This window comes from Xyrauchen texanus, chromosome 4, assembly GCF_025860055.1.
Source record: "Xyrauchen texanus isolate HMW12.3.18 chromosome 4, RBS_HiC_50CHRs, whole genome shotgun sequence".
Classification (NCBI taxonomy): Eukaryota; Metazoa; Chordata; class Actinopteri; order Cypriniformes; family Catostomidae; genus Xyrauchen; species Xyrauchen texanus.
In genome coordinates, this window is record NC_068279.1 from 6,804,940 (window position 1) to 6,819,039 (window position 14,100).

A 14,100-nucleotide genomic window follows, 5' to 3' on the forward strand; every position below is an offset into this window, starting at 1 on the left:
CAAAAGCCACTGGTTTCCATGCCAGTTACATTGTGACAACTTGCCCCATATAGTGTCTCACAATATGCCTCACTATTGGGACATGTTGTCACTAAAGGTCAACGTATGTTCAATTAACTAGACCTGAAATTGACCTAGCCTGAGAAATTATTTACTGGGGTAAAAAGTGTGACAACTAGCCCCTGCCACCCAATTAATAATTTCATTAACAAAAAGCTTCCATAGTATTGCCATGTGTTTTAACCTTTCTGATTTGATGACTTCATCACTACATAATACATATACATTGTGAAATGGTTAATTAGGTCAATTATCCCAAATGAATGCTGACTGACACTATAAGGGCATGGTGATGGTCAAAAGCTTAATTTTGTGAATAAACTTGGCTTCTGAGTGATAAAAGGCAGAGATCTGGTGAGAGCGAGAATACAGGTGCTGAGCGGGGGCAGAGGGTTGACCCACCCAAAGGCAAACACATCAGACTGTTTGGAGAAAGGAAGCTGGTTTTCTGCCGTCTCCGGGGAGAGCTGACGGATGAGCTCAGGAGCGAGATGACACAGCCAGCCGCTTGGGATCCGCAACTTATCCTTTCTCCTACTTGAGAGATAGAGAGACATAAACAAAGATAGAGACAGAGAGAGACTTGAATTATAAAACATGATCAACCACAACACACTGGTGGGTGAGTTCACTAAATGGTTGCACCATTTCTGTGCATGGTATTTTAGCCCTACCCACCTGCAATTTAGTTTAAGGAGATGTGATCAGTGCTGAAATAGCGCTGTGTCTGGAATATTTCAATAAAGTCATTGTCATTCCATGCAAACAGGTCTTCTTTCTATGTAAAACAAGCTCATTATATAGATTGTGCTTTGTTTTTTGTACACTGAATTCCGGTTCTTATTCCATGAGCAAGATGCTGCCAGTGTGTGTGGCATGCCATCTACCGGGAGCTCTGTTTGATCTTGTACTTTTTATATTCCTTTTAACTCTGCAAATTACTACTCTGCTGGTCTATGACCGTACACAGCTTTTTGACATTCAATATACCTTCCAAAGTCTATCTAACAACACTCTAAGAGCACCATGCTCCTGTCCTCCCCCCCTTCCTAGCAAACACACCTGCTTACCTGTGCCGCCACCACTATTATATTCCCCGGAGGAAATGTTGCAATCGCAGAAGACGCGGAAAGCAAGGAGTTACCGCTCTCAAGTTGAAGTCATATCTGGCAACTCGGTTGGCATCTCAATCTTGCCCGTTCTCTGTTGCCTTTACCTTGGGCTATGATCAATTCATTTCCTGGCACTCCTTGGAGGAGCCATAACACTGGATTCTACCTGTTGCCTCAGATTCTACCATCAGATCCTCTTTGGGTGTATCGCCCCAGATTTGCCATGGAAAAGTAAATCCCTGCAATCTTTGCCTGCTATGTCAGGAAACACAGCCGGTTTACGATGTGGGGTTTACCAGGATGGCGTTGATAAACACTCGATCACTGGTAAATAAGACATTCAGACCAATCCCTTTCTCAGAACTCATGCCTCAGTACTATACTGTATGTTTATTAACTCCCCATGGACCACGGGATGGGGTGGAGGACTTTTTAAAAACAAATTTCAGTGTTGGCCCCTACCGACAGATGCTTTCCATAGTTTCGAATTACAAATGTTTCAAATTAACACTGTAAACCCAGTGGTGGTCATGCTGGTTTACAGACCTCCAAAACCTATCAAGGAATTTATCGATGAGTTTGCTGATTTCTAGGTGGAATTATCACAAATCATGGTAGACTTTTAATTCTTGGGGACTTCAACGTTTATGCTTGGTGCATAACTGATCTTTTATCTAAGGAATCTTTAAATCTCATCTCAAGCACTGTGTGGGTATGAAGGGAACTGTTCTCACTTTGTTTTATTCTTATCTGACAGATAGAGGGTTTTCAATCAGCCTAGACAATCTTCACGTCCTCTGTAGCACATCTTCTGTGGGGGTTCACCAAGGTTCCATTCTCGCCCCTGTTATTTTTTCCTTATATGTGCTTCCAATCAGATTTATTTTTATGAAACATGGTGTATCCTTCCATTGTTATGCTGACGATACCCAGATTTATTTGCCTCTGAAGGACATAAAATTATAGCTGTCCTCAAACTTTTTAGATTTAAATGAAAATAAAACTGAGATTGTCTTGTTTGGTCTCACTGATGGTACTGCTACCCACAATTTTAATTTAAGCCACCTTGCCTCCCAAGCTAAATCATGTGTATAGAATTTGGGATCTTAAATCAGACAAACAGATAAATTCAGTTTTTAGATCTACTTTTTTCCATTTACATCTTTTAGCTAAAGTTCAGCCATTTCTTTCTACAAGAGATTTTGAAAGATGTGTTTGTTACATCCCATTTAGACTACTGTAATTCCCTGTATTACAGAATAAACTCATCTTTGGTCCTTCTACAAATGATCCAGAATGCGGTGGCAAGACTCTTGAAAGGTCTTCAGAAGAGTGAACATATTACACCTATCTTAGCCTCGCTACACTGGCTACCAGTCTGCTTCAGAAACGATTTTAAAGTTATCTTATTTGTTTATAAGTCCTTAAACAACTTAGCTCCATCTTAACCCTCTGACCTACTTAGTACATATAATCCCACCAGAGCTCTTAGCTCGAAGACTGCTTATTGTACCCAGGTCTAAACTGAAGCAAAGTGGTGAATGTGCTTTTGCCAAAGCTGGACCCAAGCTTTGGAACAGTTTGCCAATACACATAAGATCTGCTCCGACATTGTTGGTTTTTAAATCTTTGCTAAAAACGTAGTTTTTCTCTCTGGCTTTTAATGTTGCCTAATGTGTTTTGTCTTACTGTTTTATTGTTTTTTTAAGTCTTATTCTACTGTAGAATTGTGTTTTATAGATTTAGTTGTAAAGCACATTGGTCAAATAATGGAGAAGACCATTATAAAACAGCGTGTGAAGCATTCTTAGTGAATTATCCACACAAAAAAACCTTAAAGCTCAATATTCCTTGACATAAATCCAATATAATGAGCGCAAGTCAAATGTTAGTCTCGCATAGCTAAACTTTGACTACCAATATACTGTATCATCCACACTACAGCTTTTATTCTTACCAAGAACTGCAGATTTAGACTGGAAAACCTGGTCTGAGTGACATGTAAGGCAACCAACCACTGTCCTCGCTCTTTTATGTGATGTTTAGGGGTGGGTAATTCTAAAAACGTACATATAAATCATAAATACAGTGTACTCAAGGAGTCTACTGAATGTCTCAAACAAAACCCCATCACATATCTTCCAAATATTCAATGCCAAGAAACTCAAACTAGGCTCAAATCTAGTGACTACTTCTTTCTTGATGCTAGGGTATACAGTACTAAGTTTTTCCACCTGCTGTTTTGTCTCATGCACGATCGAGTGCACAGACTTTCAAAGTATACCATTTGGTTGCAAGCTTGTATAGACATGTCCAAAGCTTGCGCACAATGATTGCTTGTGTGTTGGCGGCATGCAATAACACGGACTGTCCATGTATCTTGAAAAACTATACTGGGAACTTGTAAGCACAACTTTGTTTACTGTTGGACTGATAAAACCCTGTGCACCCTGACTGTCCAAAATTGTAGAATGGAGCAGAAAGATTACATTTTTGTGTGCAATATGCATTAGACAGTTCTATGGTGTTGCCGTCTGATTCCGAAACTGTGCTTTAAAACAGCTAGTGTGTCAAATCCCATCATATATGTAGATTTCCTATGACTTCATCTCTCGAAAAGGCCCAAACCCACACAGCCCCTCTTAAACATCCCTGACATTTACTAATCCTTCAATATGAGTGCGTACACAGCTTCACTAAACTCCATACCTGCTAGTTGTTCCCTTTGATGGATGTTTTATTTCAAACAACACCAAATCCCATAATAATCAGATCTTATTACAATACCCAGTCAGGACCTGAGTCATAATACATAACTAATGCTATTGAGAGCCAGGCTTGAGCTGTACAGATAAACAATGCGCAATTATGCTAGATCATGCAATTCCCATTCTCAAATACTATCCTTTCCTCGTAATAACTACTGATAATAATTCACATGGTTGCAGAGGTGTGGAGGTGGGCTGATCAGAACACGCATCCAACAGACTTGATGAACAATGGCTGCAATGTAAACCTGTCACTATGGAGACGTAGCCTTTCCTGGTAATTACTGGCAACATACTGTTGTTTACGTACACTTGTGCAAAATCAGCCTCATAATCAGATGAGCCGATGTGTATGAGTGTGTGTAATATTGCTCCATTGGGGATGCTGATGTACTGCTTTGGATGCCAATGAAAACATTTTCGAAGAGGCGAGAAACACAAACTGGACGAGTGCCAAAAACAGCATCAACATCATCACGGTCATCAGTATAATAAAATATATAAAATATAATAAATCAAATATAAAATGTTATATAAAACAAAAATAATAAAAAATTAACTGACAGAAGAGACTGCACTGAAGGAACAAATGCAATTAAAACATGTGGGTGAAACTCACGAAACCTGTCAAGAACATGTCCAGGTCATGTCCAAAATCAAAATAAGAAATTATATTTTACTGAAAGAACATTCAGACTATTTTAATAATTATATTACATTGTGACATTATTTTCAGAACAATTCCACCCCACCTTAAATTTCATCACAAAAAAATTGTATGTCATTATTTGTATATATATTAACTGAATACACTGGCGACCTGTCCAGGGTGTCCCCCGCCTTTCGCCCAATGTTAGCTGGGATAGGCTCCAGCCCCCCGCGACCCTGTACACAGGATAAGCGGTTGACGATGGATGGATGGATGGATTAACTGAATACAGTAAATACTGTATATTACATTTATATAATGCTTTTTCTGGCATTACAATGTATATATTGGCAACAAGATTTTTTTTTTATAATGAGTAATGCCAATGATATATATATATATATACTGTACACTGGTGGCCAAAAGTTTGGAATAATGTACAGATTTTGCTCTTAAGGAAAGAAATTGGTACTTTTATTCATCGTCACAGTGATGTCATCAGGACATTAATAATGTGAAAATTACTATTACAATTTGAAACAATTTTACTTCAAAGAATTCTCATAAAAAAAAATCCTCCATGTACAGCAGTGACTGCTTTGCAGATCCTTGTTATTCTTGCTGTCAGTTTGTCCAGATACTCATGTGACATTTCACCCCACACTTCCTGCAGCACTTGCCATAGATGTGGCCATCTTGTCTGGTACTTCTTACACACCTTACAGTCTAGCTGATCCCAAAAGCTCAATGGGGTTAAGATCCATAACACTCTTTTCCAATTATCTGTTGTCCAATGTCTGTGTTTCTTTGCCCACTCTAACCTTTTCTTTTTGATTTTCTGTCTCAAAAGTTGCTTTTTCTTTGCAGTTCTTCCCATAAGTCCTCCTGAGTCTTCTCTTTACTGTTGTACATGAAACTGGTGTTCAGCAGGTAGAATTCAATGAAGCTGTCAGCTGAGGACATGTGAGGCGTCTATTTCTCAAACTAGAGACTCTGATGTATTTATCCTCTTGTTTAGTTGTACATCTGGCCTTCCACATCTCTCTCTGTCCTTGTAAGAGGTTGAAGACAAAGAGGAAGAAGTTTTCCTTTGTCTTTAAAGTCTGTAGTGTACACCTTGAAAATCTTTAGTTTTTGGCAATTTCAAGCATTGTATAGCCTTCATTCCTCAAAACAAATGATTGACTGATGAGATTCTAGAGAATGCAGTTTTTTGTTGTTGCCATTTTTGACCTAATATTGACCTTAAGACATGCCAGCATATGTGGCAACTCAAAAACAAAAACAAAGAAAATGTTAAGCTTCATTTAATGAACCAAATAGCTTTCAACTATGTTTGATATAGTGGCAATTGATTTTCTAGTACCAAATTAGCAATTTAGCATGATTACTCAAGGATAAGTTGTTGGAGTGATGGCTGTTTGAAACGGGGCCTGTCTAGATTTGATAAAAAATGACTTTTTTCAAATAGTGATGGTGCTGATGTTTTTTTACATCAGTAATGTCCTGACTATACTTTGTGATCAGTTGAATGTCACTTTGGTGAATTAAAGTACCAATTTCCTTCTGAAACAGCTAAATATATACTTTATCCCAAACTTTTGACCGCCAGTGTATATACTGTTTAATGTACAATATAAACAGAATAATTTAATACATTTTTAAATGACAGTTTATTAATATTATTATTATTACTGATTTTATATAAATATATATATATATATATATATATATATTAATGTCTATGCACATACAGTATTTATATATATATATATATATATATATATATATATATATATTAATGTCTATGCACATACAGTATTTATATATATATACATACAGTATACAGTATAAGAAAATAAATGATTAGATATATTCATTAATAATAATATTAATAAATTATAATGCTTATATTTCAATCTGTAGTATAGATTATTTAATTTGTAATGTTTTTATACTACCTTGAATACATGCTGATTTAAATTAAGAAATTGCTTCATTACTCACGTCATTACTGTAATTAAGTAATTTTTCGCATTTTGACATTATTCTCAAAACAATTCAACCCTGCCAGCAATTCTCATTATGCAAAATAAATCGTATTCTCATTATATATATATATATATATGTATAAGTATATACGTTTATCCACACTATATATGCCCCCATATACATATATACATATGGGGGCAGGTACCTTGTATTTGCAATTTTATTTGCTATATAAAATATCTTCAAATCTGATAAATAATCAATATGTATAGAGTGTGTCACAGGTTTACAAAACAAATCAAACATCTGCCACCATTTGTGTTTCTTCAGTGACCTTGCCTGCAGGAAGGAATGTCTTTGAGTTCAGCCAGCCATAAAGAAGACAATGTTTCCTTTTCATTCATTGCAAGAGAGCAACAAAACATTTTCATGGATTTCCATATTCAAAGGAGTGTGACAAAGAAAGGATTATTTCATGTCTTTGTCTTTGGATGGAGATAGTATATATGTAGATCCATATCTCAAAGGAGCATGTGGAACTCAATTAAGAAGGTGGAGGTGATTCGTTTGGGATGTTAAATCCAGACTCCCCTCAGCTAGCTGTAGTTGTGATCTGAGAGAAATGTTTTTTTTTTTTGCTCATGATAACTTAAGATCTTGATTTTGAAACCCGATCCTAAATCAAATTACACCGAAGGTCTCCACCACGTTATATATTTACTGCCAGAATAGAATTAATTAGTTCACAAAAAATGGCATAAAACATAATAAACTGAATATTCTAAGTGCTGAATTTATAATTGAGATCTAAACTGAAATGAAGTCAACCAAAGGAAGAGCCACCTCAATTAAAGGCATAGTTCACCTAAAAATGGAAAAATGTACTCACCGATTATGTTGTTTGAAACTGTTATGATTTTCATTTTTCACTTTTACACAAAATAAGATGTTCTGCCAAAGGGGTTTTGAATGGGTGAGTAGATGACTGAATTTTTTTACAGTATACAATTAACGTGGCAAGATGCATCATGGCAGGTTTGATTTCAATACTGCCAAACGACATTGGATCGACAGTGTTTGCCTCGCAATGTACACTCAGGTTTCGCTAAGTGTGAGAATGTGTGGCATCGCTTTGTTTGGTGTTGGTACGCATTCTCTCATCTTGTTTGTTGGTTGGCATGCCATATATTGCCTCATTGTCTTGGCGATGTGTGCTCATGCCTATTCAGGTGTCTTGTCTTGTGACAGCATGTGGCTTTGTTTTGTTTCTGTATCTCCGTCTTGCATCATACCCTGCCTCCTTGTTTGTCCATTATTAGTTTATTAGTCACACCTGCCCTGTCTTGTTAACCTATTGATTTCTCTCCCTATTTTAGTCTCCTCATATTTGCTGTCCAGGGCAAGTTTGTCTTGTTTCCAGTCTTGTTTGTTCTCCCTTGTCGGTCCAGCCAGTCGGTCTTGTTGCTCTTTCCCTGGTTCCTCTTTTCCAGTCCAGTCGGTCCTGTTCCCTGTTTCCCTCCCCAGCTTGGATTATTACTTTGTATTTTTCCACTTAGGGGTAGTTTTTGTTGTTTTGTCCCCTTTGTGTGAGTTTTGGTTAGATTTTTTGCCCTTTTTGTATTAAATAAATTCCCTCCCCTCAAGTTTGAGATCTCCACAAACTTGTATGTCTATAACATCTGTTGCTACCTCAACTCAGTGGAACAGATATTAATAAAGAACTATGAGAGGATTGAAGGTTAAACTGCATTTACTGTAGCTTTGTGGCCCACACTCTTTTAATAAAGGCTTGGGGTTTTAATAAGCAGTTATGAAAGTCATTATGGTTCTTAATGACCTGTCATGTACAGGGAGGAAGGTTGTACATTTGTCACTCTTCCACTGATAATACAGAGATATTGTGAGCAGAGCTCTTTTCATATAGGGGACTACTCTAGATTTAGATCTAGCTCTATTTTTAAATCTAGTAAGCTACCTATATAAACAGCATTATAGGAGCCCTCCTGAAGAATGTTCCAAATGGTATACAGCAACATAATACTGCAATCTAAAGGAGATATTCAACACTGTCATATAAATATGCCTGATATTCAACAAGGATGCAGTTAATGCTTAAAAGAATGTAAGTCCATATCTCTATTCTTCTAATTCATTGCCTACTGCCCATGCACACTACCAACTTCTTAAGAATGTGCTGTCTTTGTATATATCACTGGTTCTTGAGGGAATGGACAATATAATAGCATGCACATGCTGCAATAACCGGAGAAGAACCTCAGAATGAAATTCAGTTTGAGCCAGCCTGTTAGCGCTTTGCATACGCAATTGGTGATTTCACCAAACCACTTGCACCTAGACTTCCTGAATAACATGGCCCCAAACTGCATGGCGATGGCAATTGACTTTGCGCTTATGATTAATGGCATAGTGCTGTACTCAGAACTAGCACTCTCAAAATAGGGCCTGTAGACTTAAAAATGTGGCGTTCAGCAAAACATGGTGCAATGGAACAAGATGTCCTTCAATCATTTCTATGTTTATATAGAAAAACAATACCAAAAAGGACGCAAAAAGATTTTAGGGGTGAACAGCCCCTTAGAAAGCAGCTGCCTACTTTAGGCAGTAGAAAACAAGGCAGCTCACCACTTTTTGGGACAGATATTTTGTCTGCAAAGAGATCAGTTAGTGCGGGGTTCAAATTGATGTCTGAAGTTGCCCTTAAAATGACTTAAATTGTCTAATCATTAATAAAAAATTAAGTAAGTGCATATTAGTGTATGTTTTGACCTACCTGCCTGCTTGTAGAACACCAGATATTGTGAACAGGCCAAAATCTGTGATGATCACTTTCCCATTATCATAGAATACATTCTTTGACTTCATATCTTTGTGAAGGATCCCCTTGGCATGTAGGTAGCCCATTCCCTATAATAAAAATGTCTAAATGTGATTACATGCTGTACGTGTAAAGGAGTAAATGTATAGCTTTAGATGAGAGTTGATCAGGGCCAGTTTCCATTTAAGGGGGTCAAATTTGCCCTAGAATTCAATAGATTGTGAATTTAAATCAATATCAATATCAACTTTATGCAGTAATATGTAATGTACATTGAGTGTGAATAGAGAAATACATTTTTTGCCCCATATTTTGAATTTCAGAGGCATTTTTGTCACTTTCAGAGGTATTTTTGCCCTGACCCCCATTTAATTTCTGACCCTGGTGTTTATTAAATAGGTATAGTTATGAAAGCGTCCCAACTCTACAATATTGTGTGAAAAAAATGTATGTTTTGCAAAAATGTGAATACATTTTTATTGACATTTAGAAAACAGCCTTGATTGGTCTTACCTTCACCATCTCTTGTGCTATTTGTCTGGTCTTATTCACATCAAGGCTGACTTTTGCATCTCGTACCACTGAGTATAGGGTCCTGCCCTTACACAAACTACAACAGAGAATACACATAAAACCACATATGAGACATCAACGGTATGGAACCATGACATCAACATGTGTCCATTTAATCTACACTTAAAAGATACTTGAGTACATTGTGAGTTTAAAAAAAAAAGTTTTTTAAATCATAAAGAAGAACAGTAAATGCTACAACAGGGTCATGTACATATACTGTACCAATAAACCATGCAGATATGGTGCAGATAGCTGAAGGTCTCCGTTCAGAATTCTACTGAACATCTCCTTTTGTGTTCCACAGAAGAAAGAAATTCATACAGTTTTGGCACGATATAAGGTTGAGTAAATTATGACATCATTTTCATTTTGGGTAAGTAATCTCTCCATGAGCTGCACCTTCGAATAAAGGAGTAGAAATAGACCGCTCCACCTCCCTTACACCTCAGCTACTACTGTGCCCGCTGACAAAAATGCCAGTGGCTGCCCTCTTCCTCCCTTTGTACATATTCAGCATGGGACGAGATTCCTTTTTAGCATCACTAAAACTCTGCAGTGTCAAAACGCAAATGCTGAGCTCAATATTTATACCAACAATATGGAAATGTCTGCATGCGTTGCATTTTGTCTGTTAACACTAAAAATGTCAGTTCAACCTATTCCAGATAACAAAAGGCTCTGCCATTCTGTGTGTAATTATGTTCTACATTTGAAGATGCCTTTGTGAGCAAAAGCCAAATATTTAATTGACACTGCAGGGGTGATTTGGAAAACAATCAATGTATAATCACTCAAGACAATGCAAAGAAAAACAATCAATATTATATTGCTCTAACTCTTAAAGAGCAGGTTGTCTGACAATTATACTTCAGATTGGTCTGTGTGGGCCTGCTCTCCTATGATTAGAGACTATGAATAAACAATTGCAACTTTTGTCCTTTTTAACGGAAACAAAAAATCATGCAATAATAAATTGTGACGCTTAGGCAATAATAAATGTTTCACTAGTGATTTTACACCAAATATATTTAAATATATTGTCTAAAAAATAAAAATATACATAAAGATGAAATTATATTAAAGCAATAAAGTACAAGAGGTTGTGCTATAGCTGATATGGTAACGGCTAAAGGGTGTTGTTCTGCACAACACACATTGGAGGTACTGCCTTTTTACTTTTTATTAAATGAATACTACAAAATACCAATAGGCCTATTAGGAACACAGATTTCATTAAAAGATTAGTAAATTCATGAAAAGTCATAATTTCACTATAAGATATGGTGCCTGGCATGTAAACTATGGTTAGTAGTTGGCCTCTATGATATGTTGTTTATTTTAGCATAAATGGAAAGCTGCATTGACCGTTTAGCATCCGGGATGGCAACACTCAGTTTCATAAAATTATATAATAAATTATATAAAAATATATTTATAATAAATCAATGTATAAGTTAATAAATACATATAATATTATGGAATAAATAAACCTTTAATGCCAAGCACCACAGCATCTGTTGGCAGCCAAACAAATGCGACAATATGTGTGGCAGGAGAAAATAAATAATACTGCTCATCTCCAGTTTTAAAGAAGCACCTGTTTTTAACAGCACTTTCCATTCCCAAATTGACAGGCCTTCTGAAATGTCTAAGATGTAAAAACACAACATTGTGGTCAAAGTCATCTAATCTTGATAAAATTGGTCAAATTAGGTTGAAAGCAGCAACTAACGCAAGCTATGAGGTCTTGTTGATCAGAGTGTAAAAGTGAATACATTTCTACATAAGATATAGTTGATTGGAAAAGACAGAAAAAAAACCCAGTGCACCACCGGGTTTACTTAACCTTATCAGGTACTGTATATAAAGCAACAACTACAAAATCAAACAGCTGGAGCCGTGGCCTGATGCCTTGCTCAAGTTCTCGCATTGAGCTGTAGTGTTCATGTGAGAAATGCTGGTGCAGCGGGATGGTGATTGTAACAAAGTCCTGGATGAACCACCTATTGATTGAGGCCAGCCCATGGAAGGGTCGCAATCCGCCGATGTCGCTTGTTACGGGCCAGTCTCTTAAGGCAGTCACCTTAGCTAGGTCGTGGCCACCCCAGCGGCACCAACAACATGCCCCAGCAAAAACTCTGCAACAGTGTGCACTTCTTTGGGTTCAGTCTCAAGCCAGATCTGCAGATAGCCGCAAGGACCTCCTGGAGGTTTTGCCATGCAGCCTCAAAGTTCCAAGCATGGACCAAGAGGTCCTTGAGGTAATTGAGACAACAACTGCGGGGCACAGTTTCCAGCATCCGTTCCACCAACCTCTCGAATGTGGCTGGTGGATTGCACAGCTCGAACAGCATCACATTAAACTGCCATAGCTCATGGCCAATGGTGAAGGTTTCTGTCTTGCCTCCAGGGCTAACTCCACCTCCCATGAACTGCTGCAGAGATCCAGCGAGCTGAACCAACTGGAACCAGCGATATAGTCCAATGTAACATTGATGTGGGGCAGAGGGTATGAGTCCTTTTTGGTGATGCCGTTAAGGCACCGATAGTCCACACAGAGCTGCCAGCAGGAAAAATTCTTCCGCAACAGCACTTCGGGGATGTCCTATGGACTTTTTTTGATGACTCAATGATTCCTGCCTATTCCATTTCCTGGATCTTTTTCTCTGCTGCAAGTTGCTCGGTCAACAGTAGTCGATGTGGCCATAGGCAGATGGGCTGAGCAACAATGATTTCAATTGTGTACCAACCCTGTCCTCCCACACTCCTTATTTAAGGCAGCAAAGAGATCCAGATTGTTGTATAGCTGTTCTTTCATCTCTGTCGATGGGATATCAGCTGACCTTGAAGGCACGGGTGATGGTGCATAAATCGGTGTGGTCTGGGCCCTCACCGCCCTTGGTTCCTGGGCGAACTCGGAATTCCACCCCTGTTTTTGTGGGATGACATTGATTCCCAGCTGCAAGACAGCGCCAACCACGTTGATATGGGCCCCAAGGCACTGCATTTATGCATTAATTTTATCCCAAATATCTCAAATTTCGTGACATTCCACGTTTTATAGTAATTGTGTTTTTAAGACTGAATTCTGAGATTCTGCAACAAGGAAATAATAGAGCCATCTGCCCCAGCTGCAAAGAATTCTGGGTAACCGGCAGCACTGCACTATATATTAAAGTGCTGTTAATGAGCAATAAATAGAGCCCATTCTTGCATTAAAAGAGCTGGTTGGAGCACAACAGTATGGAACAGATCACAAAAGTCAAACTACTTTTAACTTAACGTGGTGTCTTACAAATGCGACTCTCAAGGTGCAAGAAACAGCAAAACAGCGACACATGACACAACGGCCAACAACATCTGTTTGATGCATGTGCACATAGACAAACAATAAAAAATGTACACATTTGCTTAAACGGAATGTAAAACTTTTGTTCTGTGTGAGTGCCCCTACGTCTACTAAAAAATAAAATTATAGATTTGCCGTGAACTGAGGGTAGTTATAAGCTTATGGTCAATGATTAAAATGAAAAAGATATTGATATCTAAAGCCATTTTTGCACTGTCTACTCAATGATTTTAGTTTTCTGTTTTTTAATTCTCTCTTTTTGTGGGCTTTTCCAGCAACTACATGCAATTAATGGTCCCACTTTCTATTAGGTGCCTTTAACTACTATGTGCTAAAGCATTTGATACAATGTACTTATTATGTACATACATGTTGTTGCATTGTACTTACATTTAAAGTACCTGCAATTAATTACATTTGTAGTTACACTGTTAACCTTAACCCTAACCCAACCCTCACCCTTAACCCTAACTCTAAACCCAATCCCTACCCCTACTCCTAAACCTACTGTACCTTAATCTCAGTAGCAGCTAAAGTGAATCTTGTGAGAATTTTGCAGAACAACATATAATTACAAAGTAAATACATTGTATTATATGTATTTCAATGTTAGCACATAGTAGTTAAAAACACTTAATATAAAGTGTGACCAAAATAATTATAATTCATATTGGTATTCAATTTGATCAATACATGTAATGTGTGTATATATATATATGTATATGTATATATATAAAAATGAAAGAATTTTGTGGAAA

General features: G+C 37.5%; 1 protein-coding gene across 2 annotated transcripts in view; it reads right to left on the reverse strand.

Annotated features, from left to right (window-relative positions):
* LOC127641873 (kinase suppressor of Ras 2-like) overlaps positions 1 to 14,100 on the reverse strand; it is a 116,185-nt gene that overhangs the window by 6,564 nt on the left and 95,521 nt on the right. The window contains exons 17-19 of one of the 2 annotated variants that reach the window (XM_052124698.1): positions 9,931 to 10,027; positions 9,373 to 9,506; positions 463 to 594 (exon numbers count right to left, since the gene is read on the reverse strand). In XM_052124698.1, coding sequence (XP_051980658.1) covers positions 463 to 594; positions 9,373 to 9,506; positions 9,931 to 10,027 — 363 coding nt within the window. Of the gene's footprint in view, positions 1 to 462; positions 598 to 9,372; positions 9,507 to 9,930; positions 10,028 to 14,100 lie in introns of both variants that reach the window. The other variant, XM_052124690.1, reaches the window with a different exon arrangement.